We start from the raw sequence: 14,755 nt of genomic DNA, 5'->3' as shown, positions 1-14,755 counted from the left end.
CCAGGCAATATTCATAGCAAGTTTCAAAGGCCTGTTCTTGAGCGTGTTCATTTAAATTGCAAAAAAGCAGTACATTTTAAGAGCATTTGTTGTTACTTTTTATACTTTCTAATTATGAATTAGAAATACAGATGCTTCCAAGTACAACCCATGTGGCCTCCTCTCTTAATGCTGATGATGATTATTAAAGATAACCAATCACCAACACACACACATGGACCCCTAATTCTATATGCCCGCCAGCCATACAAATATCCCACCAGTACACAAACCAGCTCCCAGCCCCACTTGCCTTACCACGAGTTCACACATTACAATTACATGGTATACACATGACCATCACAAGGACATTGGGTCAGATGTCAGCTTGGAGTTCCATGCTGAAGACACAGTTCCCAGGTGTCTGATTTGCCTGATTTGGATTGGGATCCTGGCACACAAGAACCTTAAGCACCCCCTTGCATCATTTTCTGAACTGAAATGGCACTAGAAACAAAACTTATGTGTATCTATCCATCAGTGTATGCACGCTTCCCTAATGCGGCAAATGGCAGCTCCCAGGGTCCATTTAATGTAGAGATAATAGCACTGACTGAAGCCCCTGCTCCCCGTGTGCCACAGTCACAATCCAGATTGGGCCACAACTGCCAGGGACTTAACTTCCCAGGTGGGAATTCCCAAAACACTACTGTATGAAGTCCTCTGTAACATGTGACTTGGCCCTTACTTGTTAGGGCTTCTGTTTGAACAGCAGACAAACTCTCACAGTACAGTCACAATGGCAGCAGGGCTGCACTGTCTACGAAATCCAGCAGTGACTATTCTCCAATCCACCAGCAGGTACATTTTATGCTTGTGGGAACCAGCAGAGTTGGTGTCAGAGAATGAACTGCGACTCAGGAGGCTGCCAATTCAAACGTCATCTCAGTCACAGACTCACCTTAGGCAAGCCACTTTCTCTTAAGTCTCAGTCTCCCATCTGTCATATCGGAATAGCAATTCTCACCTACCTTACTGGGCTATTAAAGGACTATTATGCACTACATGAATGCCAAGTTCTTCAGCGATACTTCCACTGGCTGCTCTATGGGATGCTGCCCCCACAAGGCTGGCCAAATGGCAAGGAGTCAGTCAGGCAAGCAGACAGCAGTTGGTTGGGCAGAAGTGGGAGGATGAGTGCTGTTCCACAACAGTGCCAGCCACCTTTCCCTTCCAACAGTGTGGCTCCTCTTCCCTCAGCACAGCAGGCCTTATTTTACACAGTGCCTCTTTTTTTTTGAGGATGGAGGGGGCTGCTGTGTCCTAGTGCTCAACTGAGCATGGCCATTGTTCTGCTTTGAGTTCTGGGTTTCTTGCTGCTACCTGGGAATAGCCCAAGTCTCATAGCAGAAGGACAGCTGCTAGGGAAGAAGACCCAATGCCTCCTTTAAGCCTTTTACAGTGCAATCCTAAGGACACTTTCCTGGTAGTAATCCCCAGAGAACAGACTTCAGTAGGATTCTGGGTAGACATACTTAGTATCACATTGTAAAAGCTGTGCTAGAATAAGTTAGAACTCAGCCACTGTCTGCACAGGGATCGTTTGCTGCTGCTGCTGCCGCCACCGGGGGGGGGGGGGGAGGGAAGGGCCAGTGGCCCAGTGGTAGAGCATCTGCTTGGCATGCCAGAGGTCCCAAGTTCAATCACTAGCCTCTTCAGCCAAAAGGATCAGGTAGCAGGTGACATGAAAGACCTCAGCCTGAAACCCCAGAGAGCCGCTGCCAGTCTGAGTAGACAATACTGACCTTGACGAACCAATGGTCTGATTCAGTATAAGGCAATTTCATGTGACTCCATGTAATATTCTCTAGTAGTAATGATGTCTACTGTTTCCCTCTGCAAGAGACCCGATTAATAGAGAAGCAGTGAACAGAGAAGAGTTGCTGGATTCTACTGTATTTTAGCACAGCTACTTGGAGTCTCGAAGAAGATGGAAAATGACTGAGAATTTGCCAGTGATCAACCCATGGATCATGATCTATACGTGCTCGGCTTTCTTCTTACCAACCTTTTTCTTCCTTATAAACTCTATGAGAGATTTTGTCCAAGAGGCTGATTTTCTGGTTGAAGACGTCCACGTAGTCATTCATTTCTGTGAACGCATCAGGACGGTTTTTCAGACCTCCTCCTCGCATCGAGGATGCAACCGCTTTGACTGTTTGTCCCATTCTGCTCAACAAACCAGGCCCCTGCTTTTTGTGAGAGGAAAGTTCCTGAAAATTAAGGGAGGAAAGCAAATGTTTATGAAGGTGAATGCTTCTTTGTCCATGCCAAATTAAAATAAAATGCAGTAAAACAGTCCCCACATTACACAGTCTGCCTCTTGCTTTTATGCAGTGGATGTACAAGTTGTGGGGGTCCCAGGTGGGCATCACAGCTGCCATACTGAGGCCACTTGTGCCTCATCACCCCATCCTTTGGACTCTTTGAGGACTTCCATATATTGCCCAACATGGTTTCATCCAGGGCTCTTTTTGTAGAAAAAGCCCAGCAGGAACTCATTAGCATATTGGGCCACACCCCTGACAGCACAGCTCATTAGCACATTAGGCCGCACCCCCATGTTACCAGAAGTGTGGTTATCCAGCCACACCCACCTTTTCCTTGTTATTCTGTTTACCTTGTTTGTTGTCAAAACCCAGGGCCTTTTTTTGTAGCAGTAACTCCTTTGCATGTTAGGCCATACACCCCTAATGTAGCCAATCCTAATGAGTTTCTGCTGTTGGGTGTGGCCTATTATGCTAATGAGTTCCTGCTGGGCGTGGCCAACTTGGGAGCCAGCCGGAACTCCGTTCCTGTGCGTTCCTGCCCAAAAATAGCCCTGGTTTCATCCATGACCCTAGTAAGAACTTCCTAGCGAGAGAACAGGCTTCCTTGGGGATTCACACAATGCAGTCAATTGGGATTTTGAAGCATGACTAACTTTTCTGGAAAGTGGTTTCCTCAAAAAATTCTGTAGTTTTTATGATTCTGTAGAAAACATCATATTTGATTTCTCAGCACAGTATTCACCATTCCACTAGATTGTACCAAGAAGAGGCCAGACCTCATGAATGAGCAAACTGGAAGATCCTACATTTATAACCAACACAAGACTTCCCTGTACACACTGCTTTTTTTCAATCATTTCTCAGTGTAGAAAGGGGAGAAAGACGCACACAAGCTTTATGCCAAACTCCTGAGCTCTCCCCGAAGAAAAGTCTGGGCAGAAGGGGAATATCACCTGATTATGTCCATTCTTACAGATGTCATTCTAAACTTGTCCAATACCTATTCTGGACACTTGTGGTAAATCATGCGTTCTAATAACATCAGTAATAGTAATAAAGGTTTATTTACCCAGGCTTGTGCAGTAAGAAAAATTTTTAGATCTTCATTAAAAGTTAAAGTGGGATGATCCGCCACCCGGTTTAAAAATTTATGCAGTGCTTTCCTTCGAGTCTCAATGAAATCGTCATTAAATCGTTCCATAACCCCTTTCATTATGAATTTTTCAGGCAATGGCTAAGGAAAAAAAAATGGGGGGGGGAATGAGCTGCATAACTGTATGCGTATCTAAAAATATGAAACTTTAACTGAAGAAATGAAAAATACATTCTGTATGCAAAACAGTGCCTTAAATTAAAATGGCTGATGTCAGTTCTGTTATTGGAAGAAATACAAGTATGAGACCCGTAAAAGATAACAGGGGAAAAGGAAATCCCATTTTTCCATCCCTTAACTTCTTGCTCCTTCTCTTGCTGCTCACTGTCATATTCTTCCACTCCTTCTGGTTACCTTCTCTTCCCCACCCCTAGTCCAGTTCTTCACCCCACCATTACCCCATAACAGCTGCTGGGTCAACTTGAAAACACCACCTAACCTGAAGCAAAAAAATGTTTACATTTTTTTACATTTATTTTTCTTGTGTTAAGGTAAAGGTTTCCCTTGCTCGAAAGCCAGTCGAATCCAACTCTAGGGATGCGGTGCTCATCTCAGTTTCCAAGCCAAAGAGCCAGCACTGTCCAAAGATGTTTCCGAGGTCATGTGGCCGGCATGACTAAATGCCAAGGTGCACGGAATGCTGTTACCTTCCCCCCGAAGCAGGGAACTGCAAGTATTTATCTACTTGCAATTTCTTGCCTTTGAACTGCTAGGTTGGCATGAACTGGAACCAGAGACGGGAGCTCACTCCGTCATGCAGCACTCGAGTCTCGAACTGCTGAACTACCGACCTTCCAGCCTGCAGTTCAGCGTCTTAACCACTTGAGCCAATGCAGCCTGTGTTAGGGTATCCCAAAATGGGGGTGGGTGACAACACTGAATTTTTCCACAAACCTGAGGGAACCCTTGACTTTGCAGAACCCTTGCTGGTAACTGTGGCTACAACTGTTGTATGGTTTCTGCTATCTGCATGGAGACCAGTATTACAAATTAAATACAGTACTAAGGGAGATTAGGGGACTGACTACAGAACTGCAGTCAGAACAGAACAGAGAACCTTTATTTGGCATACCATAGATAAATCAAACAGGGGAGAGTTTAAGGGTAGGTACAAAGAACAACATCAATCAAAATTCCCAATATCTCAAAAACACAAAACAGTCCTAACATGGTTTACGAGATTTACAGAGTATTACTCTTGACTTCCATACATAGGTCAAAAATTCTGCGACAGATAGTGTTGTTGCTGGACTCTTGTCTGCTAGGAAAAAAGATAAGTCCCTATCCAGAAAGTCTCTCTGCATAGGGAAGAGAGGACGAATCAAGATATTGCGCATAGCGGAATATTTAGGACAGCGAAAAAGAATGTGGGTAACAGAATCGGGTTCCCCAAGATTACAGTTGCAGAGTCTATCCTTATACGGGACACCCCTGTATCTACCTGAGACCACTACTGAAGGGAAAAGGCTGAACCTTGCAAGCATAAAAACCCTCCTAAAAACTGGGATTGTCAAATTAGCATTATACGGTACCATGGATGTATGTAGGGGAAGGAGGGGTAATGAATAGGGAGAGCAGACCCCAAGACTACCGGCATTAATGATCTGCGCCTCTATATCCCACATTCTCCTCTTGACCACCTGCAAGATTGCGACCTCACCACAGTTATAGAGGGATTCCAGGTCAATACCTAGGGTACCCACCTTTTTTACTATGGCCTGTGACCACTCTGATATATAGGGGTCAGTTAAAAGTTGGGCCATTAGGCTAGCAGGGGGAGATCGAAAGTAAAGCCGAAGCCAATATTTGATCGTAATGATCCAAGCCCGAGATTCTACCAAGTGAAGACCCAGCTCCTTGTAAAGAGCAAAGAGTGACACTGAGTTGGAAACACCAAGAATCCTACGCAAAAAGCTGGAGTAAATGCTCTCAACTCTCTTATTGAAAGACTGGATCCAAACAGGGATCCCGTATAGCAGACGAGATATAACAGTTGCTTGGAACATCTTAAGCGCAGCTGGTACAAATTGGTTGCCCTTTTGGAAAAAAAACCGAATTAGGGCTGCAGCCTTATTCTTAGCCATAGTCAGGGAGTGTTCTCTATGCGAGCACCAGCTTAAGTTGTATGAAAATAGCACTCCTAAGTACCGGAAGGATTTTACTTGCTGTATTTCTCTTCCCGCCATTGACCAATGGTTACATTTCCATGATTTAGAGAAAACCAATATTTTTGTCTTGTCAAAGTTAATGGAAAGGCAATTCCGGGAACAGTAAGCATTAAACTCGGATAGAGAGCGTATGAGACCAATCCTTGTAAAGGAAAGGATGGCCGCATCATCCGCGTAGAGCAAAACCGGAACTGCAGTCATGTTTAATTTAGGCGGATGGCCATTAACCCTATCCAAGGAGGATGATAAATCAGAAATAAAAAGGTTAAAAAGTGAAGGGGCAAGAACGCACCCTTGTTTAACCCCCTTAGAAACACTTATTTCCTTGGTGAGGGAGCCTTTATTGTCAAACCTCACTTGACAAAAATTGGCCGTATGCAGCTTCCGAATCAGAAATAAAAGGCGCTTGTCAATCCCTAATTTGAGAAGTTTGTCCCACAATAGAGATCTATTGACAGAGTCGAAATACTGCAGTCACAAAACCAATGATGCCTTATCTCCACTGTGGAGCACAGTTTTCTACTTAAGTAAACAAGCTAGTATAAAAAGGAGTCTAGGCTTACAGGAATGATCAGTGTTGGATGTGCTTCTTCAAGTTTTCCCTTTAACCAAAGAAAATCCTGATACCTTCGTCTAACTTCATACTCGCTGGAGTCAAATTCACCACGGGTTGTCTGCAAATAATTTTTTAAAAGCACAAATTATGAACATATGTAAACAACCTTCAGAAATGCATGGGGTATAGCTGCTACTTTGAGATGTGCATGGGAAATAATATGGAAATTCATGCATGATGGTTATCAATCTATGTAAGAGACTCACTCTTACATAGGTTCTTTTGTTCATTGGCAAAGGTCTGCTTCCCCTCAAGCCACTGTTCATGCTTCTTCCTAATCCACACTGTAGCAATTCTCACTCTGCCCACAATAGGACTCCATACCCTAGTTTTGTATTCTGAAAATGTCATCTTCACAGCTTAGTTCAGTTTTCCAAGATGTTGTTAAAGCACATAGCCCAAGCTTAACTAAAGCTCATGACGGTCAACCCTGATGGTCGGCTGTGTCAAACACCGCCGACAGGTCCAACAACAACAGTACCACCATGCCGCCTGTGGGAATGTTCCAGATGGCAGGGCTGGGGCCGGGGAACCAAGAGAGGGTCTTTGCCTTCTCCTGAGGCCCCCAGACTGGGCCTGGGCTGGGGGAGTGGCAGCCGAATTTATGGCTTTAGCAGCATCCTGTTTCCTCTGGCTTGCCTACGGGGGCAGCAGCAGCAGAAACAGTGAGGACTTTCGGATGACGGACAACCCCCACAGAGCTCAAAATGGCTGGTTGGGAGAGCTTCGGACAGATGGGCAGAGGCTGGTATGCTGGTAGATAGCGGGCCCAAGGAACAAAAACTGATACCTATAGACGTGGGGATTAGGGGGCTCGCCTTGCAATGGTTTGCCTCCTTTCTTCAAGGTCAGGGACAAAGGGTGGCGTGAGGGGAACAGGAGTCCAGGAGGCACCCATTTGAGTGTGGTGTGCCTCAGGGGGCTGTGCTGTGCCCAATGTTATTTAACATCTACATGCGCCCCCTTGCCCAGATTGCCCGGAGGTATGGGCTGCGATGTCACCAGTATGCTGATGACACCCAGCTCTATCTGATGTTAGGTGGCCAGTCGGACTCCAGACCAGATGATCTGGATGGCACTTTGCAGGCCGTGGCAGGGTGGCTCAGACTGAGTCGGCTAAAGCTGAATCCAGTGAAGACGAAGGTCCTGTGCCTGGGTTGGGGTGGTTCGGGGGTGGGGATCCCACTCTCTACCTTTGGGGGGGCCTCACTGGTCCCAGCGCCGGAGGTTCGGAGTTTGGGAGTGCTCCTGGATTCCTCCCTTACCATGGAGGCCCAGGTAGCCGCCACTGCCAAGTTGGCCTTCTATCATCTGAGGCTGATTAGGCAGTTGGTTCCCTTCCTTGACCACGCTGACCCGGCTACAGTGACCCACACAATGGTCACCTCGAGACTAGACTACTGTAACACTCTCTACATGGGGGTGCCTTTGTCATGGATCCGGAAGCTGCAGCTAGTGCAGAATGCCGTGGCCAGGCTGTTGATGGGTCTCCCTAGATGGGAGCACATCCAGCCTGCGCTGAGGACACTGCACTGCTTGCCAATAGTATAACAAATCCACTTCAAAGTGCTGGTTCTTACCTTTAAAGCCCTATATGGCCGGGGTCCAACATACCTACGGGACCGCCTTTCCCCATACATACCCCAGAGAGCACTGGGTCTCAAAATTGGTTGACCCTCCCTGGCCCGAGAGAGGCCAGGCTAGCTGCTACTAGGGCCGGGGCCCTCTTGGTGGCAGCCCCTACCTGGTGGAACAAGCTCCCGGAGGAGATCAGGGCCCTGCGGGACCTCTCACAGTTCCGCAGGGCCTGCAAGACGGAGCTCTTCTGCCAGGCATAGAACTAGGGGCCGCCGCCTTAGTGCACGGTCCGTAATGTTGACATCAGCAGCTGCCTCAAGAACAAGCAAATAACATCCAAACACTTTTGTGGAATAACATTGCAGCACTTTCATTTGAAAACATCTCATTTGTTTATTTTTAACTGCCGCCAGTACTTTGTAATGTTTGTAATGCACTATTTTAATTTTTGTGTTTTAATTCTGTACTATTTATGCTTTTATTCTGTATTGTTGTATTGTTGTTGGAAGCCGCCTTGAGCCTGCTTTGCGGGGAGGGCAGGGTATAAATTTGACTATGAATAAATAAATAAATAAATAAACAAACAAATAAATAAATTATTGGGCCCAAGGAAGATTATTGGACTGGACTCAGAGGTTGAACTGCCACCTACTGACTGGTAGCTGGCCACAGATGCAACAGATGTAGGCAATGAATTAGAGAACTGATAGGTTAGATTTAATTAATGGGGCTAGGGTAGGGACGTATAAATGGGTTGTGTATTGTGTTAATTATTGCTATTCCCCAATTAATTAGTGACAAATTTGATGATTGAATTACTTACGTTGAATACCCTATAGCGATGTTTGATTAATTAATTAGTTACTTAAATTTTACAAATCAATTAATAGGAGGTTATCTGGTGCTTAAAGTAAAATTGCCATAGACCGGTTTAGCCATTAGTTAGTTACTGGCTAGCTGAAGGGGCTATTTAAGGGGGGAGGGGCAAGAGGGGGGGAAGAGAACAAAGAGGAAATAAAATAAACAAATAAATAAATAGGCTTTATAGGCTACTAGATTAAATTAGGAGGGCATCCATTGATCGGAATATTGTAGGTTGCGTCAAATTTGTACTTAATCTAGGAATTACTGAGAGCCAATGCTGCTGTGCTGCATATATGCTGGCACCCAATCATCAACAGGCATAAACTGGTCTGTGGCTTTGTGAAGACTATCAACAAATGGCGACGACGGGACAAGGTATACCAGTGCTCTTGGGGAGGGGAAAGTACAGCGGTGGGGTCAAATGGAAAATGAAGGGAAGGGGACAGAGAAATAGAGAAGCTCAGCCACCTTCCAGCCTGTGCCCCATCTCAAAGGTAGCAGTCAGTGGGGCTAGGATTAATGACCCCTTTCCAACACTTGTGTTGTGTAACGCCAGGTCCATGAATAATAAGACCGCAGCCCTGCAGGACTTCCTGCTGGAGCAAAGTGCGGACCTGGCTTGCATGACGAAGACCTGGGTGCGAGATGGGGAGACCATAGCGCTTTCCTAATTGGCTCCACCTGGGCTCTCCATCCTCCACCAGTCATGGACTAAGGGCTGGGGGGGAGGAGTGGCTTTGTTCATACAAGAGGCTTACTCCTTCAGGGTGCTCCCGCCGTTAAGGCTCCCAGGCATAGAGTGTGCTGGCTTTGTGTGGGAAGCTGGGGAGAGTTTGGCTATTTAGTTAGTGTACTGACCGCCCAATGCACTGGCCGATGGCCTGTCATCCCTGGTTGAGGCCATGTCTGGCTGGGCATTGGAGTACCCTAGACTGATAGTCCTGGGTGACTTCAATGTCCATGCTGATGATGCGGTGGACCTGGTGTCGTCCATGGTGGCACTGGGACTCTCCCAATATGTAACAGCCCCCATTCACAGAGCCGGTCACATGCTTGATTTGATCTTCGCGGCGGGGGTCACAGTGGACCGGATTACTGCTATGGCAGTTCCATGGTCGGACCACCGTGCCCTGAAGGTCCACATGAATGTGGCACCCTGACCCTGTTTGGGCGGCAAGTGCATTTTAGCTTGCCCACGTAGCCAAATAGACCCTCAGCAGCTTCAGATGGCTCTACAGGAACCTATGCCCCCTGGTGGCTCATTAGATGAGCTAGTCAAGGATTGGCATGGCTGACTCTCGGCTGCCATTGACAAGATTGCTTCCCGATGCCCTCTGTGCCCTCGCTCTAAGGGGGCTCCTTGGTTTACCAAGGAACTGCGCCTGATGAAACGAGGGCTCAGACAACTAGAGAGACGGTGGCGGCACACTCGTGATGAAGCAACAAGAGCATCCTATAGGACGTTTGTGAAATCCTATGAGATGTCAGTCAAAGCCGCAAAGAGAGAGTTCTACGCTGCTCCAGTTGCGTTCTCTAAGCTCATGCCCAGCACAATTGTTTAGAACTATTCAGTCATTAACAGAGCAGCCACAGGGCAGACCAAATGCTAGGGAATTGGAAATTGGCTGTGAGGCTTTTGCAAGCTATTTTGCAGATAACGTCCTGTTGCTCCACCGCAATCTCCCCGCCACAGTTGAGACAGTGAGTGAACTCGAGGCCCCATGCATGTCTTCTGGTTCTATTCTGGATTATTTCAGTCCACTCAGCCTTGAGGAAGTCGACAGATTGCTCTCATTTTTTATTAGACAGACTAAACTGTCAAAAATATATCTTCCCTAGGCTTAAAAATACCTTTTTAAACTGCCTTATGATTGCCATGTAAGTGTGTATATGTAGGGGAAAAGAGTTCCTTGCAGGGCTAACTAGCACCATTACCAGTTAGGATAATGGCAAGCTACCTGGAGGCTATCACATTCTGACAAGCAGCATTAGCAACCACTTGTCACATAGGAGGTACAGTTACCAGAAGTAAGAGCCCTTTTGAAGAGGCTCATTTATCTGGCACACTCTGGATTAAATGCTGCTGCAAAAGAGGGAACTCTTCCGAATCACTTCTATGTCATCGAGCCATGCTATTAATACTTAGGACCAAAATTTAAAGATCTACTCGAGCACTGACTCAGATCCTGAGCCTGTCCATTGAGATGTCTGACTACTTCTTTCCTCTTAACAGCAGACCCATATGCCATTCTACAGGCTGGTATGGAAAGTCGCCTTAGTTAAGTGGCAAGCCATATGATAGAGCGTGCTGTTGGTAAACACAAGCCCCCAAGGGTCAGAAGAACTAGTGGAATCCAAGCTTATGTCACCAGACCTCACTGTACCACTAACGTTCTGCACCTTTATGAAAGCCTTACAAGCATTTAGCAGTTTTTAAAATTTTCCTTTACAGTATCTTTATCTACAACACATGCAAATGTACACGAAGCACAAGCGGCCGATTGCATCATCATCAATCAATCACAACATCCAAACGATCGAAGCCTCACAGTTGTGTGTGTGTGTGTGTGTGTGTGTGTAAAGTGCCATCAAATTGCTTCTGACCTCTGGTGACCCTATGAATTAATGACCTCCAAAATGTCCTGTCATTAACAGCCTTGCTCAGGTCTTGCAAAGTGAGGGCTGTGGATTCCTTGACTGAGACAACTCAGCTCGTGCTGGGTCCTCCTCTTTTCCTGCTGCCTTCCACTTCCCCTAGCACTAATGTCTTTTCCAGTGAGTCTTGTCTTCTCATAATGTGGCCAAACAGTACATTAAAAGAAATTATATTAATGTGACCAAACAGTACATTCACAGAAAGCCACACGTTATATTAACAGAAAGCTCACCTTTGTAACAACTCTGTAGGTGGTGAATGTCTCAATGGCAGCATTGTGGCTTTCTGGATCATCAACTGTAACGAAAAGGTCCTTTAGTTCTGGTTCATCTTCAAATTTGTACTGGTTTATCATAGATGAAGGAGATGTTGGCATCAAAGGACTGAATGAATTTACCTCCAACAGTGATGCGTCCTGTGAATAAACAAGACACTTGAAAGATGTTTCACTCCCACCCCAAAGATACAGCTCACTGCCATTGAAACTAGTAGTAATTGTTAGAGTAGCTAATTGATTGCATATAACTTGTGGGTCAAGGGTAACACATGGCCTTCATATCGTGAGCCACAAACTCACACATTATATTTATGAAATGATGAAACATCCACGTTTCTAGCCCTCAAGGTTGTGGGGACAGAAAAGTCATCTTAATGTTTCTAAAATGCTGGATATGCAGTATAGTGGGCTGAGGAAAAATTACTGCATTAAATAACAGCTTAGTTTTCACTTGGAGACAAAGCACACTATCAGAAGCCCCCAATTATGTATCATTGTTGTACTGCTGATAATATAGTTTGGAAGCTTAGCTCTTTAAAGGATCCTATAACACATGAAAGAAAAATCAAGTTATTGACTCATTGCTCTCCAATTAACTGTTGGTTCTATAAAAAGCAAGGTTTTATTCTCAAACTCTTTCAAGATGCTTTCCCCAGCAGTTCCGCCCCCCTGCTGACATCTCAACCAGCTGCTCTTTTATTGTCAGGCAACAGCCAGCTCCACAATGGCCATCTCCCTAAAAACTGGCCACTCTGTCATCAATGAAGCACCAAGGGGAAAAGGGAGTATCAATCAATCTACAAGCCACAATAACCCTTTAAAAATAGCCTTGGAGCCTAGAACTGTGGCATCACTTTCCCTGACCCAGAAAGTTCACACATCCGGACTCTCCCCTTCTTTTCAGGCAACAGAGATCCTTTGGAAATAAGCAGGCAGACTCTGCACTGGAAACTGCATTGTTACAGTGCTTTAAAGGACAATATTCAATGTACATTTTCTGATAGATCGCTACATGAAGTGTTTTAGTTTAGTTTATTTCTACAGTCCTTAGACCAGTCATACAAAAAGGAGTGCACCTTTACAAAATTCCAAGATTTTAAAATACATCAGTAAAACATTAAAAGCAAATTTTAATCTAATAACAAACTACTATATATATAACTAGCTGCCTTGGAGTTTCCGTGTTCTGGGTATCACCATACAAAAACTGGCTACTTGGTGGGTAATCCGCTACATGAAGTGGTCAAGCGAACTAAAAGGAAACTCCCTGAGCAGCTGCAGCATTGTGAGAAGAAATGTAGAAACAAGCAACCTACAGCCTCTCTAATTACAGCAAGCATCGCTTAGTAGCTAAGAGAGCCACCACTGCCACAAATTTATTAGGCTTAGTTTGGGAAAACTGACCCATCTCTCATATCATCTGAAATATGGCAATAACATAACTTGTATAACAGAGTTATTACCAGGATTTATATACCTTTAATTAGCCATATAAATGCTAAGTATTGCTATTTATGTTTATGTGTTTATATGTTTTTATTGAATGATTTTATATATTACTTTCAGTGCTGTTTTAATGTTAAAAATGTTTTAATGTTTGCCCCCTTGGGGACCCTGTTTGAGCAGAAAGGCAGCTTTGAAATGTTTTTAATAATAAATGATTTAAACATTATTCTAGAACAAGTGGGGACCCATGAAAAACTTGTGGCAGTGGCCATCCCACTTCCCTTCCTTTGCTTATTCTCGCCACCCCTTCTCTCAGTCTCGCTCACTTTCTCTGTCCTCCAAATACCCTTCTCTTACATATGTTTATCTCTCTTTCTCTTCTCTCTTCATCATGCCTTTTTTAGCCCTCTCGTTTTGTCTTTCTCCTTCCCCCACCCTTATAACTCTCTCTCCCCCTCACCCATTACTCTGGTTTTCTTTCACCCCATCACTTGGATCCTACCCACTGGCAACCCAACTGCTCTCCCCCTCATCCTTTCCCTCCAGATCCCCCCCCACATACTCTGGCTGAGCTAGGGGGGCTGACTAAAGTATCTCCAAAACTCCTGCCTCTCTTGAGCCCATCCTCCATCTAGCCTCCTTAAGTGACCACTTACCTGAGCTACCTTCCTGTCTCTGGGGAAATTCTGAGAACGCACCCTTGCCAGCGTTGTTGATGGCCCCTCCTGCTGCAGGAGCCCAGGTGGCAGGTTAGGGCCCTGCATGACTTTCCCCCTGCCTGCCCCCAGCCTTCATCAGGTGCTCCCTGTGTGCCTATCTCCCCACACACTCCCAGCCTCCCTGGCTTTCTCCATCACAAGTGAGGCCAGACCTGGCACAGCTCCTCCCACCACAGCCAAGCCCAGCATCCCCCAGCACAGCTGGGCCAGGTGTGGCTTCTTTCAGCGTGACTTCCCCCAGCCTTGGCCGGATCCCTGATTACCCATCTTCCCATAGCCTCAGAAATGCTAGTGATGAGGGAAACTGCTCTAGGCCCAGCAGCGACACAGCTGGGGGAAGCCACATGCCAGCAGGCACTGGCAGCGGAGGGGCATTGTGTATGCAAGCACAGACACTATTTCCTCTGTTCTGGGTTTCTCCCCCTCCGTTTTTTGGAAGGTTTTGGATTTTTCTGCAAACCTGGGATGTCCCCCAAGTTTGGAGAAAAATCTCTCTTCTCTCCACCTGTTCCCGATCTGCGAACATAAGTATCCACATATCAAGCTGGATTGGCTATTAGTATATAGATGTTCATGGCAGATGCAAGGTTTGAGAACTGAGAACTTCCCTGGTTTTAGATTCCTTTACTTACTGATTATTTTATTTTATACTACCCTGATACCCGTGCTTCGCTACAGTATTTAACTTCCATAAATCCAGTTATAATACTGATGATGTAAAGTTTGAAATGTAACATTTGTTGTAGGAATTCTAATGAAGAAGATTGTAGTTTAAAAAAAGAAGTGAGACATGCGTGCTTTTTTTCCCTTTACTGAAGGACCTCTCTGTAGACTGCTGGGGCGGGCTCCCTCATGGCTTTAAGCACCCTGCAACCGCTGCTGCACCTGACAGACAACCGCCTGTTAGATGTAGGCGGTGGGGGGAGTGTGTTGGAAGCCATCAGAGAGGCTGGGTCAGCAGCATCACTA

The 14,755-nt window shown here is 45.6% G+C and overlaps 1 protein-coding gene across 1 annotated transcript in view; it reads right to left on the bottom strand.

Annotated features, from left to right (window-relative positions):
• SNX7 (sorting nexin 7) overlaps nt 1-14,053 on the bottom strand; it is a 58,842-nt gene extending 44,789 nt beyond the window's left edge. Inside the window, exons 1-5 of the mRNA XM_015405475.1 lie at nt 14,050-14,053; nt 11,577-11,851; nt 6,194-6,304; nt 3,379-3,543; nt 2,048-2,252 (exon numbers count right to left, since the gene is read on the bottom strand). Coding sequence (XP_015260961.1) covers nt 2,048-2,252; nt 3,379-3,543; nt 6,194-6,304; nt 11,577-11,851; nt 14,050-14,053 — 760 coding nt within the window. The remainder of the gene's footprint in view (nt 1-2,047; nt 2,253-3,378; nt 3,544-6,193; nt 6,305-11,576; nt 11,852-14,049) is intronic.
• Between the last annotated feature and the right edge of the window lie 702 nt (nt 14,054-14,755).

This window comes from Gekko japonicus, unplaced genomic scaffold (genome assembly GCF_001447785.1).
Source record: "Gekko japonicus isolate JY-2015 unplaced genomic scaffold, Gekko_japonicus_V1.1 scaffold1998, whole genome shotgun sequence".
NCBI lineage: Eukaryota > Metazoa > Chordata > Lepidosauria > Squamata > Gekkonidae > Gekko > Gekko japonicus.
Note: the sequence above shows the minus strand (reverse complement) of the source record. Positions and strands in the feature narration are given on the sequence as shown.